The 25,213-nt window shown below is 45.1% G+C and overlaps 1 protein-coding gene across 2 annotated transcripts in view; it reads left to right on the top strand.

The window, feature by feature from the left end:
• Positions 1–25,213, top strand: part of SLC6A13 (solute carrier family 6 member 13) — a 57,726-nt gene that overhangs the window by 28,731 nt on the left and 3,782 nt on the right. Inside the window, exons 3-12 of one of the 2 annotated variants that reach the window (XM_004381193.2) lie at positions 1,570–1,704; positions 4,329–4,469; positions 10,248–10,332; positions 10,984–11,116; positions 11,987–12,121; positions 19,038–19,141; positions 20,087–20,211; positions 22,781–22,893; positions 23,207–23,344; positions 24,095–24,197. In XM_004381193.2, coding sequence (XP_004381250.1) covers positions 1,570–1,704; positions 4,329–4,469; positions 10,248–10,332; positions 10,984–11,116; positions 11,987–12,121; positions 19,038–19,141; positions 20,087–20,211; positions 22,781–22,893; positions 23,207–23,344; positions 24,095–24,197 — 1,212 coding nt within the window. The remainder of the gene's footprint in view (positions 1–1,569; positions 1,705–4,328; positions 4,470–10,247; positions 10,333–10,983; positions 11,117–11,986; positions 12,122–19,037; positions 19,142–20,086; positions 20,212–22,780; positions 22,894–23,206; positions 23,345–24,094; positions 24,198–25,213) is intronic. The other variant, XM_004381195.1, reaches the window with a different exon arrangement.

Here is a 25,213-nt window from a genome sequence, read left to right as displayed (position 1 = left end):
CACTGGTTACCGGTTGGTTGCTCTGTCTCCTGCTGGAAGCTCCATGAAGCTGCTTTCTCATACCCCCTGTTTGCTGATCTCTGATAGAAGTCCAAGATGGCGGATCCGTGCTGTGGTAGCTGATAGGGGACCTCTGCATGTATCTCTCCTTGCTCTCTGTTCTCGGTCAGTTTCTTATTCCATTTGGTGATTGACTGAGTTCTTTATCTCTTCATTTGATGCTTAGGGTTTCAGGATTGACGTGAACTCTGTTTGACTTAGTTTTTCTGATCTTTGCTGCAGAGGGATGGCATGGTGCTTCTGACTATAGTGCCAGGTTGCCCAGAAGTCTCGCCCTGTGAATTTTGAGGTTAATCAATCTGGGTAGTAGGAATAGGCACTCTTCCCAGCCCTGTGTGAACCCTGGACACCATTACTCTTACTCTTTTTGATGGTTCTTTTCCTTGCCTTGGGTAGTTTCCTCACATGTATGCACTGACCAGTACTCAGCTGAATGCTTGAGGGGATCCCTCTGCAGATATTGAGAATTCCATCTTGGTGCAGCTGTCTCCTCTCTGGTGCTCTATCCTGGGAACTCCCCTGTCCCTTTAGCCAGCAGACGGAGGTACATGGTGGAGAAAATGCCAGCATTTCTCGCTTTGGTAGATTTGTCTCAGCCAATGATTGTGAAAACAGAGGCAGAAAAGATTTCTAAAGGGAAATTTGATTTCAGCCTGCTAGAATTCCGTAACCGACATTAAGATAAATCACTTCCTTGAAAATAATTACAGACTGTGGACTGTGTTAATGCTCCTGGAGATCCATTATTCAAGGAGCTCTTTGCTATTAGCACAAGTTATATGTTGTTTAGGCAGTGTTATGGACTGAATTGTGTCCTTTCAAAATATGTGTTGGAATCCTAATCCCTATACCCATGGATTAATCCTATTTGGGAATAGGGTTTTCTTGTGTTAATGAGGCCATTATCAGTGTTGGGTGTGCCCTCAACCTAATCACTTCTGATTGATATAAAGAACAGCATAGACACAGAGACAAAACCCCTTGCCATCCAGTCAATTCTGACTCAGAGACAAGGAAGTACAAACAGGAGAAAGGTAGATGTCACATGGAGATCACCAACAAAACAAGGAATGCTGGGGCTAGAGAAGCTGAGACAAGGATTTTTCCCCTAGAGTGGACAGAGAGAGAGCCTTCCCCTAGAACCAGTGCCCTGAATTCAGATTTCTAACCTCCTAAACTGTGAGAAAATAAATTTCTGCTCATTAAAGCCACCCACTTGTGGTATTTCTGTTTCAGCAGCACTAAGAAACTAAGACAGGCAGTAACTGATGTTTGATGATAAGCAAACCTTGGTAAGCATAGACTGAATCTTCACAGTGGAAAAGACACGGGACTGAGTAGATCTTAGGTAATTCGGTAACTCTTGATCCTTGCTGTGGTTCCAGACATCCAGAAAGTTGTAGCCATCCAAGATTCTGACAGACAGCATAGAGTGGTAATGGGAGGAGGTGAATGTGGACCATGAGGAGAATAGTGCCAGGTAATGGACAACCTGTTTCCCACTCACAGGTGCCTTCTTCATCCCCTACCTCATCTTCCTGTTTACCTGCGGCATTCCTGTCTTCCTCTTGGAGACAGCACTGGGTCAGTACACTAGCCAGGGAGGTGTCACAGCCTGGAGGAAGATCTGCCCCATCTTTGAGGGTGAGTAACTCTGTACCTGATTCCAGGGTATGAACACTGGCAGCTATAAACCTTATTTGGAATGACCGGTTTACTAGTAGCAGTGCTGAGATTGAGGCAAGATTCTGTGTCTCTATGTTGAACCCTCCTCTTGTGGGTCACATACTTAGCTAATAAACTGGTCATGAGGAGATGGGTAGATGGGTGGAGGCAGAGACATGGGGAAAGACTTTAAGTTAAATAAGTAGTGTGCAAAGATATTTTAGCTATATATATATAATATATATGTATGTGTGTGTGTATATACATATATATATATATATATATAAATATATATGGAGCCCTGGTGGTGCAGTAGTTTAAGCATTCGGCTGCTAACCAGGAGGTCAGCAGTTTGAAGCCACCAGCTGCTCCTTGGAAACCCTATGGGGCAGTTCTACTCTGTCCTATAGGGTCACTATGAGTTGGAATCGACTCGATGGCAATGGGTTTATATATATACATATATATATATTTTTTTGTATATATATATTTGGATATATAACAATGAATATGTGTTATTAAAAGCATATTTAATCAATTACAAAACATTTTAAAAGAAAATTTTAAATGAAAAATACTTCATTAATAGTGCTACCATTTTAACTATTTAAAATTTAGGGTGTTTTATTTCAATGTTTCTCTCTTTATATACAGGGCTTTCTTTAAGTTTTTGTTTTGAGATAATTACAGATTCATAGGAAGTTGTAAAAATAGTGCAGAGGAGTCCTGTGCACCCTTCACCCAGTCTTCCCCAATGATAACATGTTACATAATTATAAGGCAATATCAAAACTTGGAAATTGGCGTTGGTACGATCTACAGACTTTATTCAGATTTCATCAGCTTTCCATGCATTCATTTTTGTGTGTGTCTAATTCTGTGTAATTTATCACATGTGTAGATTTGTGCAACCACCACCACCATAGACAAGATACAGAACTGTCCCATCACAGCAAAGACCTTCCTCCTGCTGCACCATTATAGTCACACTCACCCACTTCCCCTTCTGCCATCCCTAACCCCAGGCAACCACTTACCCGTTCTCTATCACTATAATTTTGTCATTTTGAGAATGTTATATAAATGGAATCAAATCATACAGTACATAACCTTTTGAGATTGGCTTTTTTCACTAAAATGCCCTGGAGATCCATTCTTTTTATTGTTGAGTAGCATTCCATGGTATGAATGTACCACAGTTTGTTTAACCATTCACCCACTGAAGACGTTTGAGTTGTTTCCAGTTTTTGTTGTTTAATTTCAATATTTCCTTCTCTACATACAGGGATTATATATCTATTAATATAGAATATGCACAGTTTCTGTTCTCTGTTTTTCAGTTAGTGTTATTTTCCATTTTCTACAAAATAATCAAGGATCCCTGGGTGGCATAAACAGTTAAGCACTCGACTATTAGCCAAAAGGTTGGCAGTTCGAACTCACCCAGATGTGCCTCAGAAGACAGGCCTGGCGATCTGCTTCCAAAAGGTCACAGCCTTGAAATCCCTATGGAGCAGTTTTACTCTGCACACCTGGAGTCCTCATGAGCCAGAACTGACTCAACAGCAACAACAATAATCATCTAATGACGACATAAAATTCTATCCAGTGGATATATTATAATCTACTTAGCAGTGCTTTGTTATTGGACTTTTTTTTGCTTATATTCAATTACTGTTTGTAAATTACAAATTCTAACTTCTGCCGTCACGTGTATTTATTCAGATAGCTTTTCCCCTCCTTTTTCAGGAATTATTTGTTTGGGATAAATTCACAGGATTAGGATAACAGGATCAAATGGGTAATCAAGTTGATGTCTCTTGATCTAGTTTATTAAATTGTCCGATGGAAATGTTATATTGACTTACCATGTCACTAGACATGAGTAGATGTCTTTTCCCTCTATCTTTAACCACTGTGGGTTCTATTGGTGGTTCCCAAACTTGTTCACATGTTGGAATCGCCTGGAGATTTTCAAAACATACTGATGCCTATGCTCTACTCCCAGAGATTATGATTTAATTGATCTGGGGTCTGGCCTAGATATTGAAATTTTTAAAGTATCCCCAGGTAGTTCTAATATGCAGACAAGTTTGTAAACCACTGACTTATATCATTTGCCAACATTTCACTAGGGCTGTAGATCAGAATGGTATCTCATTTTGCACACCTGCAATTGCTAGGGAGGATGAATATTTTTTAAGGACATTTCTTCACTACTTGTATTTTCTCTTTGTGAATTCTCTGTTTTGGTCTTAACTTGTGTTTATGTATTTGAGAAACGTATCAGACTAATTCCAGGACGCATCTTGGAGTTAGTTGTACACATTTCTAAAATAACTTTGAATCAGTGAACTTTCAGCACCTAATGAAGATGAAAATGCAGCAGAAGACAGAGGGAGAAGAGTCCCTGGGAAGGGTTGCTGGGGCTCGGGTGGCACACTCCTGGGTGCTGGGGTGAGAGGGGAGAGAGCCAGGAGACTGGGCCCAGCACTTCCTGTCTGAGGACATTGACAGCCCAAACCCTCTCCTAAACAAGGACAGGCAGTGTGTGAGAAATCTGCCCACTGTTCCTAGCCCAATTCTGCAGTTTTCTCCCACAGGCATCGGCTATGCCTCCCAGGTGATTGTCATCCTCCTCAACTTCTACTACATCATTGTCCTGGCCTGGGCCCTCTTCTACCTCTTTAGCAGTTTCACCATTGACCTTCCCTGGGGAAGCTGCCACCACGAGTGGAATACAGGTAAGGCCATCTCTGGAGAGTTCACTTCCTCCTCTGCTCTGCCACATTAACCAGGAGTGGGATTTGCTTGTATCCCAGGCAAGCCAATCCCCAGTCTTAACTCAGGACACTCTAGAAAACTGTCGGGTAAATCATGGAGAGATGATTTTCATAAACTTATATCAAGGGTAAGAGCCAGAATTTACCAGCATCACAGGTAAAGTGTCAGTCTTTGTAAAAGACATGTTCAACTCACGTATTATGCCAATAGAACTGACTTCTTTTTATGTAGGTTAGCCATTTACCTATTTAAATTTGCAATTTGGTTTGTTTGATATATGTGTATATTGTTTGCTTATTTGTTTTTCATGTCTTCTTACTATTAAAAAAAAAAAAACCTGTTGCCGTCAAGTCGGTTCTGGCTAATAGAGACCCTATGAGTCTTATTATTTTAGGTCCTTTCAAATCACGATTCATCTGGACTTAACCAGGGAATAAGCTGCTTTGTATGTCAGCAATATAATTCATAATAGCTATTAATTTTCTCCTTTGCTTGTGTCTCAGTTTCTTAGTGCTGCTGTAACAGAAATAATATAAGTGGGTGGCTTTAAAGAACAGAAGTTTTTTTTCTCACAGCTTGGGAGGCTAGAAGCCCAAATTCAGGGCACTGGCCCTAGGAGAAGGCTCTCTGTCGGCTCTCGGAAAAGATCCTTGCCTCTTTCAGCTTCTGTAGCCCAGTGTTTCTCGGTTCCTTATGATCCTCATGTGGCATTTATCTCTCCCATTTGTGCTTGCTTCTGTGTCTAATCAGCTCTTTTTATTAACTCAGAAGTGATTAGGTTTAGGACACAGCCTACATTGATATGGCTCCATTAACATAACGAAGAAAACCCTATTCCCAAATGGAATCACATCCACAGGCATAGAGGTTAGGATTCCAACACATATTTTGGGAGAACACAATTCAATCCATAACAGCTTGTAAGATTACACTGGACTCTCTTAAGAGCCACTTATGGCAGTAGAACCACTGGGTCTAATGTACTGGAAGTAACAATAAAATAAAAATTTGTAGGGCAGTGCTATCCAAGAGACCTTTCCATGGCGATGGAAATGTTTTCTGTGCTATACCATACGGTAGCCACTAGCCACACATAGCTATCGAGCACGCACAGTGTGGCTAGTGCATCTGAGGAACAGAAATTTTTAATTTTATTTAATTTCAATTAATTTCAATTTAAATAGCCACATGTGGCTAGTGGCTACCCTACAGGAGAGTGCACAGGGAGAGCATATTGGACATGTTTGTTTGGATTCTCAGTACTACATCTTGTTCCTGTTGTCCAAATATCTCCCAGTACCTGTCAATGAGGCCCACCCTTTTGAACTTGGGTGTAAACCCACTGCCGTTAATTCTGACTCATAGTGACCCTGTAGGACAGAGTAGACTGCCCTATAGGGATTCCAAAGCTGTGATCTTTACCAAAGTAGACTGCCACATCTTTCTCCCTTGGAGCGGCTGATGCATTCAGCCAAGCGCTTAACCACTGTGCCACCAGAGCTCCTGAACTTGGATGTAGCCTTGATTAATTCTTTCTTGCTCAGATAAGTTACTCAGTTCTGAAGCGGAGTTCGACTTCTTTACTTCCCAGCAAAAAACAGTGAATGCAGTGTTTAGCGTGGTATTCCAGGCCCTTTGTGACCTGGTTCCTGCTTATTCTTTACATTGCATCTTTTACCACTCTCGCCCCTTACTTTCTGCTCCCTTTCCAGACATTCCCTTGCCAATCTCTGCCACCACTTCTGTTCTGCCACCATTTTTCAAGTGAAAAGTCAAATCCTGTAAACCTTCATCTAAAGTACAATAAAAAAAAAAAATTTTTTTAATTAAAAAAAAAAAATCTTGGGACCCTCCCCTGATACCCTAAGCTTGCATTAGGTTCTCCTCAACTGTCTCGGGTAGAACCTGCACTGACCCCTGGCGCTGTTGTGGCACTGACCTTTCGTTTTGTCTGTTTATTGGTCTGGTTTGCCCACTAGTCAGTAAGTTCCTGAGGCCGAAAAGGTATCTTTATCTCTATAGCCTTTGTGTCTAGCACAGTGTCGGCTACCTCATGAGCAATATTTGTTGAGCGAAATAAGTTTTAAAAATCTGTTTTATTCTATTATTTTCTTTATTATATATAATATAATATATACATACACGTGTGTGTGCTGAAATCACCCTTGACAACCAGCGTGTCAGATGGTGAAAATTTTATCTAGATCTCAGTGGAATTTCTCTTCTAAAAACTTTTGCTTAGGGCCTAGGGCTTTTCTTCAGGGCATTCTTAGGCCTACGTGCCTAAGAATGGGTATCTCTGAGACAATTTTGTGGCAAGTTCCACACCTGAGTATTTTTGTTGTTGGCTTTTTTGACATCTCTCCTACCGAGTCTGCCTTTCCTCAGAGCCTAACATCTTGATGAGTACATACCATCCTGTCATGGTGAGATAATGCTTTTCTGGGTGTGCTGAAGCAACTCTTGACTGGTATTCAGTCACTCAACAGATATTTATTGAGCTCCTACTACATGCCAGCCTCTGTTCTAAGCACTGAGGATATGGTTCTTGTTCTTAGTTGCTGTCAAGTTGATTCTGACTCATGGTGACCCCATGTGTGCAGAGTAGAACAGCTCCATAGGGTTTTCAAGGCTGTGACCTTTTGGAAGCAGATCTCCAGGTCTGTCTTTCAAGTTTCTTCTGGGTGGGTTTGAACCACCAGACTTTTAGCTAGTAGTTGAGTACTTAACCATTTGTACCACCCAGGGACTTCTGAGGATATGGTAATATATAGGAACAAAGGTCCTTGCCCTCATGGAGCTTACAGACCATAAACCAAATGCATGAGTAAAATGGATAATGTTAGACGGTGATAAATGCTATGGAGAAAATAAAAAAAGGAGGGAGAAGGGTGTGTATTGGGAGTCTTAGGGGGTGGGGATTGTAATTTTAAATAGGACCTTACTGATAAGATGACCTTTGAGCAATGATCCGAAGGAGGTGAGGGAATGAGGCATTAAGATATCAGGGGGAAGAACACTCTAGGTAGAGAGAACATCAGGTGCAAAGGCCCTTGGTGGGACAAAGAATGTTCACATTTCTTTTTACATTTTATGTAAAATAAAGGTGAGGACTTTATTTTAGGTTCATGGGCAGGTGTTTTAGGCAGAGGTGGAATTGTGCCTAAAGTGTTTAAGGAATTGCAAGGGGGGCAGTGGGAAGCGGGATGAATGGGGAACAGCAGTAGGAGATGAAGTTGGAGGCCATGGGGGTAGACTGTACAGAGCGTTGGAAGCGATTGTAGGGGCTTTGGCTTTTTCCTCTGAGTGGGATGGGAAACCTATGCGAGGGTTTCAGGTTGGGCATGACTTAAATTTTAACAAAATCGCCCTGGCTGTTGTATCAGAATAGACTAGGGAGGGAAGGGTAGAAAATGGAGGCCAGCTGAGAGCCATGAGATGAAGGTGACCTGCACCAGGGGAATTGCTGTTGTTAGGTGCCATGGAGTCAATTCTGACTCAGAGCGACCCTATGTGACAGAGTAGAACTGCCCCAAAGAGTTTGCTAGGTGGTAATTTTTCTCCAGGTCTTTATCTCATGAGATAATGAGAAAGGTAGTATTCCAGAAGGGTATTTTGAAGGTAGAATCTACACGATTTTCTGACCTGGATTCTAGACCTCACTTTCATTTATAAGCTATAACAGGCCATTTGTAAAAAGATTCATTTTCTTCATGTGTACAATGGGGAAAACACCACCTGTCTTAATACTCCCAGGATTATTGTACAAATAAAATGTAAAAAAAGAATGAGTGCCTTTTGTCAAACTCCAAAGTGATATACAAATAATTATGAGCCAACATTTATTGAACACTTTAACATTCTGGTTTTTTTTTTTTGGACTTGCAGATAGGTTTTTTTTTTCACACTTTTAAATTCAGGTTACTAACTCAATAAAATATGGAAAGCATTTCACTGTGTTTGACCTCAGCAACCTTTTTGTCATAATAATTTTTTTTTTTGTGGTAAAAATATATATAACAAAACATTCACCAACTCAACAGTTTTTACATGTATAACTCAGTGACATTGATTGCATTCATCATTTCTTGCAACCACTACCACTATCTTTTTCCAAATTACTCCACCATCATTAATAGAAACTCAGTGCCTCTTAAGCAATAACTCCCCTACATTTATTTTTTTCATTTAATCCTCCTATCAGTCCTAGGGGGCCCTAGTGGTGCAGTGGTTAAGCATTTGGCTGCTAACAAAAGGTCAGCAGTTCAAATCCACTAGACGCTCCTTAGAAACCCTATGGAGCAGTTCTACTCTGTCCTATAGGATCGCTATGAGTTGGAATTGACTCGATGGCAACAGATTTGGTTATTTGGTTTTATCAGTCCTACAGAGGGATATTATTATCTATATTTTAGAGATGAAGGAAGTGAAGCTTAGAGACCTAAGATGTAACTTACTCAAGGCCATACAGTTAGTAAATGAGGAGTCAGGATTCAAACCAGAGCTTTCTGACATTGTACCTGTGCTCTAATCATGCTGCTATATCACTTCCCTAGAAAGCATTCTTATTATTCCTAAAGAGTTGTGACTTTATACAGAACAGTTACCTAGAAATATTTATATACTTTGAAGCAGATGACATGTACAGCCTCTTTCCTAATGCCATCTGATCAAGCTTAAGTAAGAATATGTACCCAAGCATTTATAAAACCAGTTGTCATCAAGTTGACCTGGCCTCCTGGCAACCCCATGTGTGTCAGAGTAGATCTGTGCTCCATAGGGTTTTCAATGGCTGACTTTTGTTTGCCTTTTTGTGAGTGTGTTTGTGTTTTAAAGGAAGGTTTACAGAGCAGATTAGTTTCTCATTAAACAATTAATACACATACAACTAGTTGGTGCCCAGCTACCACCACTGACTGCTCTGACGGGGATCACAACAGAGGGTCCCGGACAGAGCTGGAGAAAAATGTAGAACAAAATTCTAACTCACAAAAAAAGACCAGACTTACTGGTCTGACACAGACTGGAGGAACCTCGAGAGTATGGCCCCCGGCCACCCTCTTAGCTCAGTAATGAAGTTACTCCCGAGGTTCACCCTTCAGCCAAATATCAGACAGGCCCATAAAACAAAACTAGACTGATGGGGCACTACATCCCAAGGACAAGGACTAGAAGGCAGGAGGGGACAGAAAAGCTAGTAATAGGCAACCCAAGGTGGAGAAGGGAGAGTGTTGACATGTCATGGTGTTGTTAACCATCGTCAGAAAACAGCAAGTGTACTATTTAATGAGAAACAACTTGTTCTGTAAACCTTCATCTACAGTAAAATAGAAAAATTTAAAAAAACCCAATTAATACACATATTGTTTTGTGACATTTGTTGCCAACAATAGCTGATTTTTTGGAAGTAAATCACTAGAGCTTTCTTATGAGGCACCTCTGGGTAGACTGGAACAAACCTACAACCTTTCAGTTATCTGCTGAGCCCATTAACCATTTGCACCACCTAGGGACTCGAAAGCATTTATAAATCTGTATGTAAAAGTATGTGGGAGAAGGTAAGGTGGGATTGTTGAGGTCATTATATAGTGAGGATGTTTTGTACAGACAACTTCAGCTCGTTTCCTTCCAGGTATCTTACTTCCCTTTCTCCTATATTTTCACCCCACTCACTCTAGTCATGCCAAATGTTGGCTAATGATCTTTCTCTTCATTCCATGCCTGGCACCCACGGGTAGAACACTGTGTGGAGTTCCAGAGGACCAATGGCTCCCTGAATGTGACCTCTGAAAATGCCACCTCCCCTGTCATCGAGTTCTGGGAGTAAGTAAGGCCCTTTCCCCATCCCAGTGTGGGCCCTGTGTTTGAAAGAAGCATGCAGGGATGGGTTCATACAGTGGTGACTCTCGGTGGACAGCAAGGGGAGAATTTTCATTTCCTTCTTTGGTGGCCCTGTCACCTAAGAGGATTTTTTTTCTGGTGTGCTTGTATTTGTGGTCCATGAAGGACTGGTTTCAGAGGTGAGAATTTTGCTTCTCTCTTCAGGCTGTGCCTGCCCTTTCTCACCCATACCCATGCATGTGGATCCATGCTCCCAACTGCCCTCCTGTCTTCAGCTGTATATGTATTGCCACTTACTCCCAAAATATTGATACTCACCCAGGGCAGGATTTCTGATATCAAAACATCTAACACCCTGGTTGAGAACATATGTTTTCGCACCTCTTCCCCAGGTTATATTAGTACCCTATCTTCCAGAGCAAACTTGCCTGTGTAAAGTTTTTATTTGCTGCTTTTTACATCTGCCTCCATATCTGGGCAAAGGAGAGCCTCATGGATCTGGATGAAAAGAGCTGACAAGAGCCTGGGGTGCGCTCCTCTGCTGGAGGCATGACTCCACTGCCTGAGACATGCGGGCTGCAAAGCTGAGGCTGGCAGCAAAAGTCAAGCCAGGGTCAACCCTTCTCTCTCCAGGAGGCGAGTTCTGAAGATCTCTGATGGCATCCAGCACCTGGGGGCCCTGCGCTGGGAGCTGGCCTTGTGCCTCCTGCTCGCCTGGGTCATCTGCTACTTCTGCATCTGGAAGGGAGTCAAATCCACAGGCAAGGTCTGTGTTGGGGAGTTCCTGCCACCTCCCATGCCTGGACTCCCTGCCCTCACTAGGCACTCGGTCACCTAGGAGTTCCTCAAGTTGTGGCTTAGTTGGGATGGGAGGGAATGACCTAGCAAAGATTGTATGTGGCTCCCTTCCTTGATTCTGTGCCTCTCTTGGATTCAATCAACGTACTTCTGGTATTTGGGTAACTGAAATGGAGGAAAGACAGAAAGGCAGGAAGGATACCTCCAGAGGAGTTTAATTTTGGAATTTGCCACATATGTGAGCACATTGCAGATTGAGCACAGTCATGGCTCCCTATTTCGTACAACTGAGTATGTTCTTTGAAAAGGGAGCTTTGAAGACTGTTAATCTCAAAATGAGAGTTGCAGAGGGCTCTTCACTCCAAAGTGCATGAGGTGTTAGAGGGCATTCTGAGTTCTCCTGGACTCTTGCCTTGGAGGCCTCTGACAAGGCTTCCTTCCTAATCTGGCTGCCTGATTGTACTAAACTCGTAAGCTCTGTGAGGACAGGGATCATGTGTTATAGATCTTTTCATACCTGACAACCCTTGTCATAACTCCAAGCATTCTTGTTGGGAGGATTGCTTAAGTTCATTTGGTCACTCAACAAATATTTACTGAATATAGGTCAGGGGCAGGGGGAGTGCAATAAGCTGGAGGAGGAAAGGGGGGAGGGAGGGAAAGGGTGAGTTGTGGCTGCAAGGCATAAGGGAGATGGAACTGAGCAGCTAGGGGCAGGGGGAGAGTTCCCTTGGCCTTTTCTGTAGGGTAGGAGCTCCTGCTTTCTCTGTTCCCCAAGATCTCGAGCCCTTCTTTCCTAACTCAGAAGTTCCTTGTCTCTCCTCTGCCCCTTGGTCAGGTGGTGTACTTCACAGCAACATTCCCTTACCTCATGCTGGTGGTGCTGTTAATTCGAGGGGTGACTCTGCCTGGGGCAGCCCAAGGAATTCGGTTTTACCTATACCCAAACCTCACACGGCTGTGGGATCCCCAGGTAAGAAGCCACAGACAAGGGGTATCACGTGGCTCCAGCAGGTGCTTGAGCTACAGGCCTACCAGTCCTCCATCCTGCTCCAGGTCCAACCCTAGGGCATCTACAGGGGTGGAGGGGCACCCTTCTTTCTCCAGACATCTGTGAGCAGCTGCTTTTGGTCATAAGGTGTCTGAGACCGTCCCCTCCTTGGTTCACAGTTGCCAGGGAACCCAGGGGACCTGAGGTCCTGGTATTATTTCTTAAATAATACTACAAATATGTCACTAACAGCCTTTACTCAGCAGCTGTGCCCCTTTCCCCACCAGGTATCCATTCCCTCTTTGCATTTTTTCTCTTGGTCGTCTCATTTCCTACAGAATTTCCTTTCCATTTCTTACCCCTTAACCTGCCATCCTCTGGTTCTGTCCCTCTGTCCATGTGACCCATTCCTAGGCCCCAGTTCCCACCCCTCCCCACACCAGCTGGGCTGGTGTTAAGTTTCCTGTCAGTTGTCAAGAGGCTCCCAGTCTCTTTCCCTCCCCTCCCAGCCCCTCCTTTAAGGCCCACACTCCCTCTGCTACAGCCAGCTTCTTTACTGCCAGAGCCAGGAGGGGGCGGCGCTGCTTGCTGACTGAAGGGGTTTGTAAAGCAAGGCCTGAAGTAAGAAGCCAGTGCCTCTGACGGGTTTCTGATTTTCTCCTCTTTGGCAGCCATTTTGAAAGCTGGCAAAGCCAGGAGGTGTTGAGGGCCGGAGGGGAGTGTGGGTAAGCGCCACCCCAGAGCCCCTAAAATTTTGTTACCCAGTTATGTCCCTGCCTCTGCTTCCTTGGCACAGAGGTCGCCCTCCGTGGGGCGTATGCGTACAGCTTAGGGACCCTCCTCTGAGTGGTTGTTGGAGGAGGCTTTCTGTGTCTATGAAAGGGACCCTAAGAAGACTTAAGGGCAGAAGGGTCCCAACATGCAGAGGACCAACAATTGTGCGGATTTTCAAACGTCTGAAAATAATAAGGCAGCAGCACAGTCACTCAAATTGTTGAGAGGGAGCCAGAGAAATGGGAGTGACACACAGTTCCACAGTTCTAAGACCCTGGAACTCAGCTCACACAGAGGCAATTGCTCCCCCTTGTGCAGAATTTGGGGTGATCCAGAAGTTGAATTGTTCCAAAGTCCCGTAGCCACCCCTGGCAGAGTTAAAAGTTCTTCTATCTTGAGCTCTGCGGGGGCTGCCGTGGCTCCCAGAAGCAGCCAGACCAGACCTATTCAGAAACCTCCCTGTAGCCTCAGCTAGCCTCAGGTCCTGGGAATCTCTTCTGGTGAGATATAAATTTACTCTTCCCCCTCCCATTTCTTAGACTTCATAAAAATACAGATTGCTGCTGTGTCTTTTCCACGTGGGACCCAAGGGCTGCACTCAGGTTTGAAGCCCAAACTGTAGAGCCATAGCTGTTGAAACTGGAAGGGGCTCAGAGATCGTCCAATGCAACCTCCTCATTGCACAGAGGAGCAAACTGAGACCCACAGTCACACAGCAAGTAAATGGCAGGCCAAGCTAGGTGTCTTTTTATTTTCGTGAATAATAAGCTCTTTGACTTATCTGGAACCAAAGGGTTGTGCTGGAGGGTAGGTAGCAAGGGAAGTTGTGGGGGCCGCACAGTTGAGGGAAGACTTTGATAGCCAGAGTGAAGAGTTTGCTTGGATCCCCTATGCAAGGGGGAGCGGTTGTTCTGGAGCAGCAGAGGTGTGAAACGGTGGCTAATCAATAAAGCTCCCCTTTGTTTGGAGGTAGGACTGAAAGGGAGGGGACATGTTCAGAAGGGAGACAGGCAGGAAGAGGTAAAAGAGAGAGGGGTCCTGTATTCCCAGAACAGATTTATGGCTTCTGTAATCAATGCCTTGTTTGTCTTGATAAGCTCTTTACAGCTAACAACTATTGCGTGCTTACTACATGCCCTGCGTTGTTAAGAGGTTTACATGCATTATTACAGCTAATTCTCACAGCAGATCCCCATTTTACAGATAAGGAAATTAAGGCCTAGAGAACTTAAAGAATTTTCCATCTTCACACCTGAATGATGATAAATCCCACATACTTTATGATCTCCTCTTGAAGGCAAGATTTGCTCATCTTTGTTTAGCTCACAGCTGAGTCATTCAGCAGAAATTTCTGGAGCATCTATTACGTGCCAGGCCTGTTGTAGGTACAGTGTTTTGTACATGATAGCTACCCAGTAAATATGAATGTGGACCAGATAGCCTTCTTCAACTCTGAGTGTTAATGAGCCCATAATTCTGTGTCTGGCTTGCAACTCTTGCCATAACTCCAAGCACACTTGTTGGGAGAATGCCTAAGTTCATCCAATCACTTGACAAATATTTACTGAATGTGGGTAAGAAAATCAAGACATCTTTTTATCTACACTCCAGGATACCATTCTCTGAGTCCCAGCCAGCTGTAAGCTTTGCAGGGAGCCTAATCTTCCAAGTGTTTTGAGGCCACGGGGAAGGACATGCTTCAAGAGCCAGACCTGGTCCTCAGCTTCAGAGTAGCCTTATTAGCTGCCTGGTCCTGGTCCCCTGCTAAAGCAAGGCCTTTGCTGTCGGTGAACAGAGCAGCACCTGCAGGGTGAATACTCCTGCCAGAGCCCTAATTGAATCTAGTTGGCACTCCACAGGAAGTGTGATAATTCCAGCTGGCATTTGCCTGGCACTTGAGAAAGGTGCAAAACTCCTGCTAGCCAACAACAAAGACCAAAGACATCTCTCTGTCAAGTGTGCAGGCTTGAAGCTGGGAGCCAGGCAGAGACAATGCTGCCTTATCTAGTCGCTCCTTCTCTTCTGCCAGGCTTGCTGTGTGTTGGGCAGGTTGCTGCTGCCTTCCCTGGGGTTCCCCAAGGCTCATCAGTTTCACAGTGAGAAATGGCCGCTGGAGACTCGGCTTGCCACCATGCAGTGTGCGCTTTTTTCAGGGCACTTGTTCCTTTCCTTTGCCCTGCCACTGCTGACTCCTTACTCTATTGCCTGTGGTAGATCGATAAGGGTAGGCGGGTTGGGGTAGGAGGGCGGGTGTCCAAAGAGCCCTTGTGGAATCTTTGTTAAGCAATTCTAATGAAGGGTTTGTTTAAAAAGAAATTGAATCATTGCTTAAAATATGTCTTTTCGTTTTGATATTTGTTGCTGTTGTTAGGTAGAGACCTGTTGATTCTTACTCATGGCCACCCAATGCAATAGAGTAGAACTGTCCCATGGGGTTTCCTAGCCCTGGTGGCGCAGTGGTTAAGAGCTACAGCTGCTAACCAAAAGGTCGGCAGTTCGAATCCACCAGCCACTCCTTCAAAACCCTATGGGGTAGTTCTACTCTGTCCTATAGGGTTGCTGTGAGTCAGAATCGACTCAATGGCAATGGGTTAATCTTTACAGAAGCGGATCACCAGGGCTTTTCTCCCATGGAGCCTCTGGGTGGGTTCGAACTGCCAACCTTTTGGTAGGAAGCCGAGAGCTTAACCATTGCACCCCCGGGGTTCCTCTGTTTTGGTATAGCGCATTGAAATCTATGTCACCTCATTACCATTGAAAAGTGAGTTATCTTTTCAAATAATAAACAACAATAACAATAGCTAACATTGATGATGTGCTTTTTATTTGCCAGGTACTTTACTAAGTGCCTTACAGAGTTTAATCCTCACATTAACCCTGTGAATTTTGTGTTATCCTTATTTTACAGATGAAAAAACTGAAGCTTAGAAAACTTAAGAAATGTGACCAAAGCCACAAAACTAGCATGTTGGGGAGCTTGGGTTTCATCCCAAGTAATCTTTTAGAGTCTGCTCTCTTAATCACTATGCTATGCCTTTTCCAAAGGGTATGAATTATTTGAGAGTTCTAAGGGCGGCTTTTTATTATTCCAGAACTGTTCCAGAAGATGGGATAGGAAATGAATGTTTTTTTTCACATTCATTGTTTTATTTATTAAACACATTTTCTAGATATGAAAAGTGAGATTCAGAGAGGTTAAGTGACTTTCCTAAGATCACACAGCTTGTAATTAGTGGAGTTAGGAATGGAACCCAGATCAGTTTGACTCCAAAGCCCATGCTTTTTCCATTTCACATCATTACCTTCTTAAAAATGGTAGATATTAATAATGCTGGGGGTTGGATGCAAGGTTGAAAACATCTTCTAGAGGTCTCTCTGTTCCTCTGTCCCCCAGAAGACTTCTCTTTTTATCCACACTTCACCAAGTGTTTTTTACTTGGCTTATTCTTGGTCAGTTTTCTGCCCCAGCCAAAGGTATATTGGAGTTTTGCTCTAGAAACTCAGCCTCCTGGAATGGGCAGGGAGTGGGTTGCCTGTGGTGGGGAACAGAACAGCTTGCTCTGTGGTCCCTTCAGCCCTCCCCCTGACCCTGTTACTTTTCCCCAGCCCAGCAGGCTTGACACGCAGCAGCTGTGCAGAGAGCTGGGGCTTGCCAAGCTCACAGAGAGGGGCCTTTGGTGAAAGGCACCACATCTGACCCTTGAACTCTGAACTCTCAGCCTCCTGCTGCATTTCCCTTTGTTCTCATTAACCTTTCCTCCCAACTCAGCCTTAGTCTGTCCCCACCTGGGGTGAGGTGAGCAGCCAAGTCACAATTTCTTTTATTACTTCCTTCCAAGCCCAAGTTCACAAAACTTCATAATCACTGGATTTATGCCCCCCAACCTGCATGTGGGCAGCAGCCACACAGTGTCTCTGAGGGCGCTCAGCTGTTTCCTTGATAACTCACGGGGCAGCCTGTGCCCTGTGCACTGTTAGGCATGGGAGGCAAACAACCAAGGCTCGAGGCCAAGCAGGCTCTTGGGCCATATCCTGGATGACCTGATCTCATGACAGGACGTACCTGTGAACCCCCAGCCCTCACATCTCTGACCCTGAGAAAATCCTCTCTGTATGAGCTCAGAGCCTCTTGCTGCAAAGTCCTGCTCTCAAAGCTGCAGATAGCCTACTGAGTGAGGTAGGAATGAAATAGAAGACAATGGCCTCCATACTGGAGGCCACTGAGTATTCCTGAGATGACTATCCTCACAGTGTCTGCAGGGCCATTTTAGAAAAGGATTTTAAACATCTTGAAGGAGCAAACAGACTCCCAATGCATCTCCTCATACGTGGCCTACTCTCCCGCTCTGTGGCAACACACTGGATTCTGTAAACACTCACCTTTCCCGTCCTCAGGTACTGTCCGTTCATCCCCACCCTTCCCTTTTCTAGCTTCTGAAATGAATCCCCAACCCCCTTTTCCTTTCTCCATTATAAATTTTCCTTAAGTTTAAAAAAGTTTCCCAAGTGCTTCCATCCTTCCCTACTACTTCCTTGCTAGCTTTGGCCCCTTCTGAATTCTCCTCCGTGCTTCCTGCCTCGGACCTCTTTTTCTGGTGGCAACTCCTGCCTTGTAGAGCAACTGGAGGATGGGATTCACGGTGAACAGAAGGGACAGGAGGCTCAAGACATTCTCCCCTTTCTGTCACCATCATTCCCTGCCCATCCCCATTCCCACAGGATGGAAATACAGCAAGAGCATTGAGTGCCCTGGGTATACCCCTGATGCCAGGTCCTAGGGGCTATGACTTCCACACCTGCATGGTCGTTAGGATTCCCCAGGGAGCTCTGAAAATAATGCAGATTCTTGGGTTCTCTCTCAGGCCTAGAGGGAGGCCCGGTGTGTCAACTGGGGATGCTGGCTGAAGAGTCAAGGTGATTCTGAGGTAGTCAGCCTGTCAATGGGCCCCCTGGGCTCCCTACGATGCTGAGGAAAATGGGCACTTTGTAGGGGTGAGTGTGATAAGAGAGAGCAAGGGGTAGGGAGGTTGAGGGTGGTGATGATGGTTAGTGAGGCAGGGAAAGATGGGTAAGGGGCCAAGGACCTTTGGACAGAAGGAAGCCAAGGCTTTGATGTGTGTGGGAATTGGAGGCCTGATACTAGTGGATGGGAAAGATTAAAGGCTAGAGGGTTTTGTGGGAAGTAGGAGCAGCCCGTTTGGGGGCTACTTGAACACAGGATGGGGTCTTTCAGTGCCCTTTCTTTAGGGACCAGAATGCAAGAACACTTGCCTTGGTGATGTCTGCATCCACAGCTTGGTGCTCCCACCCTCTAAAGCCTGAAGGGCCTGGGGGAGGGTCTGTAGCCACAGGACCCGACCTCCTGCAGATCTACAGGATTGCTTAATCCTGTTTGCCTGGATGTTCTCTCTCTCCAGGATGTTATTCTAGCTGTTAAATCTAAATCATAACATGCACAGCCTGGGTCAGCCAGCTGAGATAATAACAGTAACACCAATACCCTGTGTTCAGCTAGAGAGTTATTTTCCCCCCAAGGGGTACAAAGCCCTTCACAGATGCATTTCTGTTCATCCTCTTGGCTTTTTTTTTTTTTTTTTTTTTTTTGTGAGTGAGGATTACTTTCCCTGTTTCTCATACAGAAGGTTCTGCGGTGTGAGGGGCAAAGCTACATGCTGGTGATGGTGTTGGTATTAAGGACCCATATCCCTGGAGATGCTGCTCTGGGTTTCTTCCCAACTGATCCTGCCACCATGATAGGCTAGGATAGGAGAAAGGAACTTTGGGCAGAATACAGGGCTTTGCTTCCTTGATCACTAACCAGATCCAGATCCAAGATTGTTCTAGAGCACCTTACCACCCTCCTCCACCATGGGTCCCTTCAGTCTTTCCTTTCGAATGCACAATGTCTGTTCATCCTAGGAGTGCCCAAGACACTTCATCTGAGGGCCAGGGACTAGAGCCCCCCGGGGATGGCAGGGATACAGGGGGGCCTGCATTGGCTGAGAACAAGTTCCTCACCATCCCTAGCCAGTGCCTGGCTCAGCCCATGCCTGTGTTCCTCCATGGAGGCTCAGATGGCCTGGCCTTTCCCAGAGTTCAGTTTTCTTGCCTCTTGCCTTTGTAGGTGTGGATGGATGCAGGCACCCAGATCTTCTTCTCATTTGCCATCTGTCTGGGGTGCTTGACAGCCCTGGGCAGCTACAACAAATACAACAACAACTGCTACAGGTGATTGGGGACTGGGGTCTGAGCCACAAGCCTGCATCTCTCCACTGGCCCTCCACCAAGTGCTAGGCCAAGGGTGACTGAGAGTAGTGTAACAGCTCATGAAATTTGTCCCCCTGCCTTCACCCACTGTCCAATCCCCCAGCCCCACCAGGAGCTGTCCAGGGTGGGTAGAGGGACTACTTCTGAAAGGTTGGCAGAGTTGTGATTGGCCGAGAAACCTCAGCAGGGGCCTAGCCAGCCTGGTAATTTAAAGGTTAGCAGGCTTCCGGGCACTCAGTAAGCAAGTCTGAGAAATAAATTAGTAATGTTACACTGCTGAGTCTCAGTTGTGCCTGCTTTGTAAATCTGCTCCAGCAAACACTGAATCCTTACCCATTTTTACTTCACCTCCTGTATACATATATTGCTTCTACTCCACTCCTCCTCCCCTCCCCATTGTCCCCTCCTACCCTTCTGATTCCATTTTAATACTAGCTGAAATATAGCTGAAACAAATCATAGCATGCCTCTCAAAATCAAATTTAAGTGGCTAAGAATTATTTGTTGTTTGGGATTATCCATGCCCAAACCCCCCTACGTTAGCGTGCCAAACTGAATTATGTCAGAGAGGCAGTGTCCTCTCTGACATACAAAGGTGTGGTAGGAATATGGCAGGGATGGGAGGCTGGGTGGCAGTTTGTAATTTTTAAATCAATGTTTTACTTCCTTACAACCTCATTCTCTCAGGTCTACCTTGATTTATTCCAGTCTGAGCTAATGGGGGGCCAGAACTAACACTTTGAACGGATTCTGCCAGGTAGCCCCACCTCTGGCCTCTGTGCAGGCGTCTGCCATGAGGATCTGTGCTCCCCAGGGGTCCCCACTGGCTCCCAGACAGAAAGCCTGGCACACTGATTGGCAGCCCCTGTCTGACTACTGTTTCCACCCCCGCCCCCGTGCCCACAGGGACTGCATCGCCCTCTGCTTCCTCAACAGCGGCACCAGCTTTGTGGCCGGGTTTGCCATCTTCTCCATCCTGGGCTTCATGTCTCAGGAGCAGGGGGTGCCCATTTCCGAGGTGGCTGAGTCAGGTGAGCGCTCATAGGGAGGCCTGAGGGCAAAGAATTCTGTGAGCCCGGTGCCAGCCGGGATCCAGAGCCATTTCTATTGTCACCTACGCTGTGGGTGGGTCTTTTACTGTGGCTACCTTTCTTTTCAATGTAATTTAATTTTGTTGTTGTTGCTGAGAATAGACACAGCAAAACATATACTAATTCAGCAATTTCTACATGTACTGTTTAGTGACAATGATTACATTCTTCGGGTTATGCAGTGATTCTCACCCTCTTTTTCTGAGTTGTTCTTCCTCCATTAACATAAACTCACTGCTCCTAAGGTTCCTATCTAATCTTTCTCGAGTTGCTGTTGTCACTTTGATCCCACATGGATAGTTCTTAAAGAGCATAATGCTCAAGGCTAACTACTGTTTGGTTTTAAGAAGACTTCAGGGGATATTTTTGGTTTAAGTTTTAAAGATTATCTCAGGGCAATAGTTTCAGGGGTCACTGTGGCTACATTTCAATGGAGGCATGCTGGGAAGACTTGGGGTAGGATTTAAATGGATTCAAAGAATAAACAAGTATACAGTGAAGATTTCCTTCCAACCCCTGGAGACACTCAACACTGTCAGTTTCGTGTATATCCTTCCAGAAGTAACTTAAACATATATGAGACGTTCTTCTATACATACATAGGAGTCCCTTCATGGTACCAGCGGTTAATGAGCTTGGCTGCTAACTAAATGGTTGAAGGTTTGAGTCTACCGAGAGGAAGAAAGGTCTGGCGATCTACTTCCAAAAAGTCAGCCATTGAAAACCCTATGGAGTACAGTTCTACTCTGACACATATGAGGTTGCCATGAGTCGGGGTCAACTCAATGGCAACTGGTTTTTATATACATACAATATTTCTATTTCTTAACTCTCCCCTCTTTAACGAAATGATAAGACATTATATACACTGTGTTCTGCACCTCATCTTGTTTTGTTCACTTTAAAATGTATTTCAGAGGTAAGTTCCTATCAGCACATAAAGAGTTTCTCCCTTTTTAAAATGACTCTTTCCACCACGCTGTGGTTTTATTTGTTGTTGTTTTACAATAAAATCTAGGAAGGACTGGTCCCCTACCTTGATACACTGTGAAATGTTTCTCTTGCTTGTCCCCTGCTTTTGTGGACCACCCACTTTCTCTCTGTAACCACAAGACAATTTTTAATCACAGCATTCACAAGCTCACCCTTGTTACACAGAACGCCAAGCACCAGGCAACTGACATCAGTGGTTCTTATTAAAAATGATAATATCTAACTTTTATTACCAAAAAAAAACAAAAACCAAACCCATTGTCGTGAGTCTATTCCAACTCATAGTGACCCTATAGGACAGAGTAGAAATGCCCAATAGAGTTTCCAAGGAGCACCTGGTGGATTTGAACTGCCAACCCTTTGGTTAGCAGCCATAGCACTTAACCACCATGCCACCAGGCACTTACTATATGCCAGGCAGTGTGCAAAGCATTTTGCTTGTATTAAACAATGTAAACCTGTGAGGCAGGTACTACTATTACCCTCATCAATCAGTGAGGGGGCTGGTACTCGAGAGGTAAACGACCTGTCCAAGGTCCAAGGTCACACAGTGAAACTCTTTATTTTTCAAAGGAAGCTTCCTGTGGATGAACCCAGGCTTTGGTGTGATTTGTTCCTGGCATTTGAGTCAGTTGAGAGGAACGTTAATTTATTTGAGAGGATGTGTGTCAATGGTGCTCTGGAATTAATACCAGTTCACTCATTGTATGGTGACAAAAAAAGCTCCGGGTGCAGAGGGAGCAAAGTGGTGGCCCTGGGCCTAATCTGGCCTTGGAGGGATTTTCTTTGGTATCAACTACTTTATAAAAACAGCAAAGTAATTACCCTTAACAGGGGCATGATTGCTCCAGTTTTCATAAGGCCCCAGCATTTCCCCTTGTTTTGCACTGGGTCAGCTTTACAAATTTACATGACCTGCCTGGCTGCTGAGCTCTTTTTAAGTTTGAAAACTCCAGTTTGGGGCAATAGATCTGGAGAGTGAGACCTGAGGATTTGGGGATAGAACGTAGACAAAGGAGGATGGAAATACCCCCTTTCTATTTTCCAAAGCCCTTTCACATCCACAGTCTCTAGGTTCTGGGTCTGCCAGTGACAATACAGTGGGTGGTGCCTTGGAAGTTTGGGGACCAGACAGAGGTTTGGGCGGCTTTTCCCAGGTGAGGATGGTGGTGGCAATGGTAACCGTGGAATGAAGTTCCCTCTAACCCGTTGCCATTGAGTAGATTCCGACTAATAGCGACTCTACAGGACAGAGTAGAACTGCCCCATATAGTTTCCAAGGCTATAATTTTTATGGGAGCAGACTGCCACACCTTTCTCCCATTGAGCAGCTGGTGAGTTCGAACTGCCAACCTTTTGGTTAGCGACCAAGCACTTTACCACTGTGCCACCAGAGCCCCTTGAAGTTCTTTCTAGCACCTGTCATTCCATGGCCCCGCACTGGGGATCCTTGGGATTGCACATGGCCTGGCTCTGGCCCAGGCACTAGGCTGTGTTTCTCTGCTCCCTGCTGTAGGCCCTGGCCTGGCTTTCATCGCCTACCCCCGGGCTGTGGTGATGCTGCCCTTCTCTCCACTCTGGGCCTGCTGCTTCTTCTTCATGGTCGTTCTCCTGGGACTGGATAGCCAGGTACCAACAGGTGGCGCACTCAGAGACCGAGATGAGTGAGTCTGTGTATAGGACGGGTGACGGGCAGCAGTGGGCACCAGCTTGAGCTTGACATCCTGAAACACTTTTAAAAAGCTGTGGACCAGGCGAATGTCAAAAGCTGGTGTCTTTCTGAGAAGCAAGAGAAGCCTTGAAGAGTGGGTTCAGACCTAACCATGCAAGGATGGACAAGGAGGCCAGGAGGGCTGACCCCGGGAGAAAGAAGCCATAGCTAGCTGATGGAGCTTATTTTGGGAGCTCTCTTTCCCTCCAATTCTTTTGCCCTCTCATCCAGTTTGTGTGTGTAGAAAGCCTGGTGACAGCGCTGGTGGACATGTACCCCCGTGTGTTCCGCAAGAAGAACCAGAGGGAGGTCCTCATCCTTGCAGTGTCTGTCATCTCCTTCCTTGTCGGGCTAGTCATGCTCACAGAGGTGAGGTCTGGGAGGCTGTGAGGTGGGGACCCGGTGAGGAAGAGGAGCCAAGGTGGACAACTTCTACCTGTCAGGTGGAGCAGACTGCTATGGGTTCAGGGCACTGGGATGCTCTCTTTTCCCAACCCAAAAAGGCATAAAGTAGGCAAGTCCCTCCCCTGGCCTTTGGGCATCAGCCACCTACCTCTGGGGATGGGTGGAAGGTAAATTGGCTCCACGCTGAGCTAAGGGGTATGGAAAGGATGGTCAGGGAGGTCTTGGGTTGGGAAAAACTGACTCTCCACCAAGCTCCCATGATTTCCCAGGCAGCTGAATCAAGTTCCATGGACAAACTTCAAGGTAGAAAGGGACCCCTGGGGCTGGGTGACATTCTGTGTGATGTCTCCAGGGAAAAGCATGCAGATGGAGCTTGTCAACATGATGATATGACAGCCCTTATCCTGATCCCTTGCCAAAAAAATACACGCTGTGTCTTGGGCTTCTGGAGTCAACCCTTAAAAGTTCTCAGGGATAAGCTAGCAATAGCTGTCTGATTTCATCTCTTTTCCATTCAAAAACAATAACAAAAAATAATATTGTCTCTTACCTCTGTCTAGTGTTTTATAGCTTACAAATGACATTGTCTAATATTATCTGTCTCCTGTGACCCTCACCAACTTTGCTCTGTGCCCCAAAGGTGTGAGGCTGGAGGGGGTAGGCGTAAGTCTGATTCCTCTGGATAAAGTTCTTTTTAACAAATCTTCCTGGCAGGGTGGCATGTACGTGTTTCAGCTCTTTGACTACTATGCAGCCAGTGGCATGTGCCTTCTGTTCGTGGCCATCTTTGAGTCCCTCTGTGTGGCTTGGGTTTATGGTAAGTGATTCCTTCCCCAGCCCTAATCCATTCTCTCCCACACCCCAGCGCTCTTAGACAGAAGAGAAACATCCAGCGCTCACACCTGCCTTTTCCTGGGGCTCCCCCATCTACCCAACCTCAAAAATCTTGAGAACCCAAAATTGCTCCACTGGAAGGTCCCTACAGAGGTTGTCTTGCCCACCCTCCTAGTTTTTTTTTTTTTCCCAATAATTGATTTGATTTTGTTGGAGAATATACACAGCAAAACATACACCAATTCAACAGTTTCAATACGTATAATTCAGTGACATTGATTACATTCTTCGAGTTGGGCAACCATTCTCACCCTCTTTTTCTGAGTTGTTCCTCCCCCATTAACATAAACTCACTGCCCCCTAAGGTTCCTATCTAATCTTTTGAGTTGCTGTTGTCAATTTGATCCCATATAGATAGATCTGAAAAGAGCATAGTGCTCAAAGCAAACGCTCTTTACTAGTTAAACTAAACTATTGTTTGACTTTTCACTGGGCAATTTTTTTCAGAAGTAGACCGCCAGGTCCTTCTTCTTAGTCTGTTTTAGTCTGGAAGCTCCACTGAAACCTGTCCACATGGGTGACCCTGCTGGTATTTGAAATACCGGTGGCATAGCTTCCAGCCTCATAGCAACACACAAGCTACCAAAGTACGATAAACTGACAGAACAAGGGGACGCTGCATGGTTTAAAGTCAGGAAAGGTGCACATCAGGGTTGTATCCTTTCACCATACTTATTCAGTCTGTATGCTGAGCAAATAATCTGAGAAGCTGGACTATATGAAGAAGAAGACAGCATCAGGATTGGAGGAAGACTCATTAAAAATATGCAATATGCATATGACATAAATTTGCTTGCTAAAGTGAAGAGGACTTGAAGCACTTACCGATGAAGATCAAAGACTACAGCCTTCAGTATGGATTACATCTTAACATAAAAAAAAAAAAAATCCTCACAAATGGACCAATAAGCAACATCGTGATAAATGGAGAAAAGATTG

The sequence above is a fragment of the Trichechus manatus genome, unplaced genomic scaffold (assembly GCF_000243295.1).
Source record: "Trichechus manatus latirostris isolate Lorelei unplaced genomic scaffold, TriManLat1.0 scaffold00081, whole genome shotgun sequence".
NCBI classification, from domain to species: Eukaryota; Metazoa; Chordata; class Mammalia; order Sirenia; family Trichechidae; genus Trichechus; species Trichechus manatus.
The sequence above is the reverse complement of the archived record's forward strand: the minus strand, read 5'-3'. Positions and strand labels throughout refer to the sequence as shown.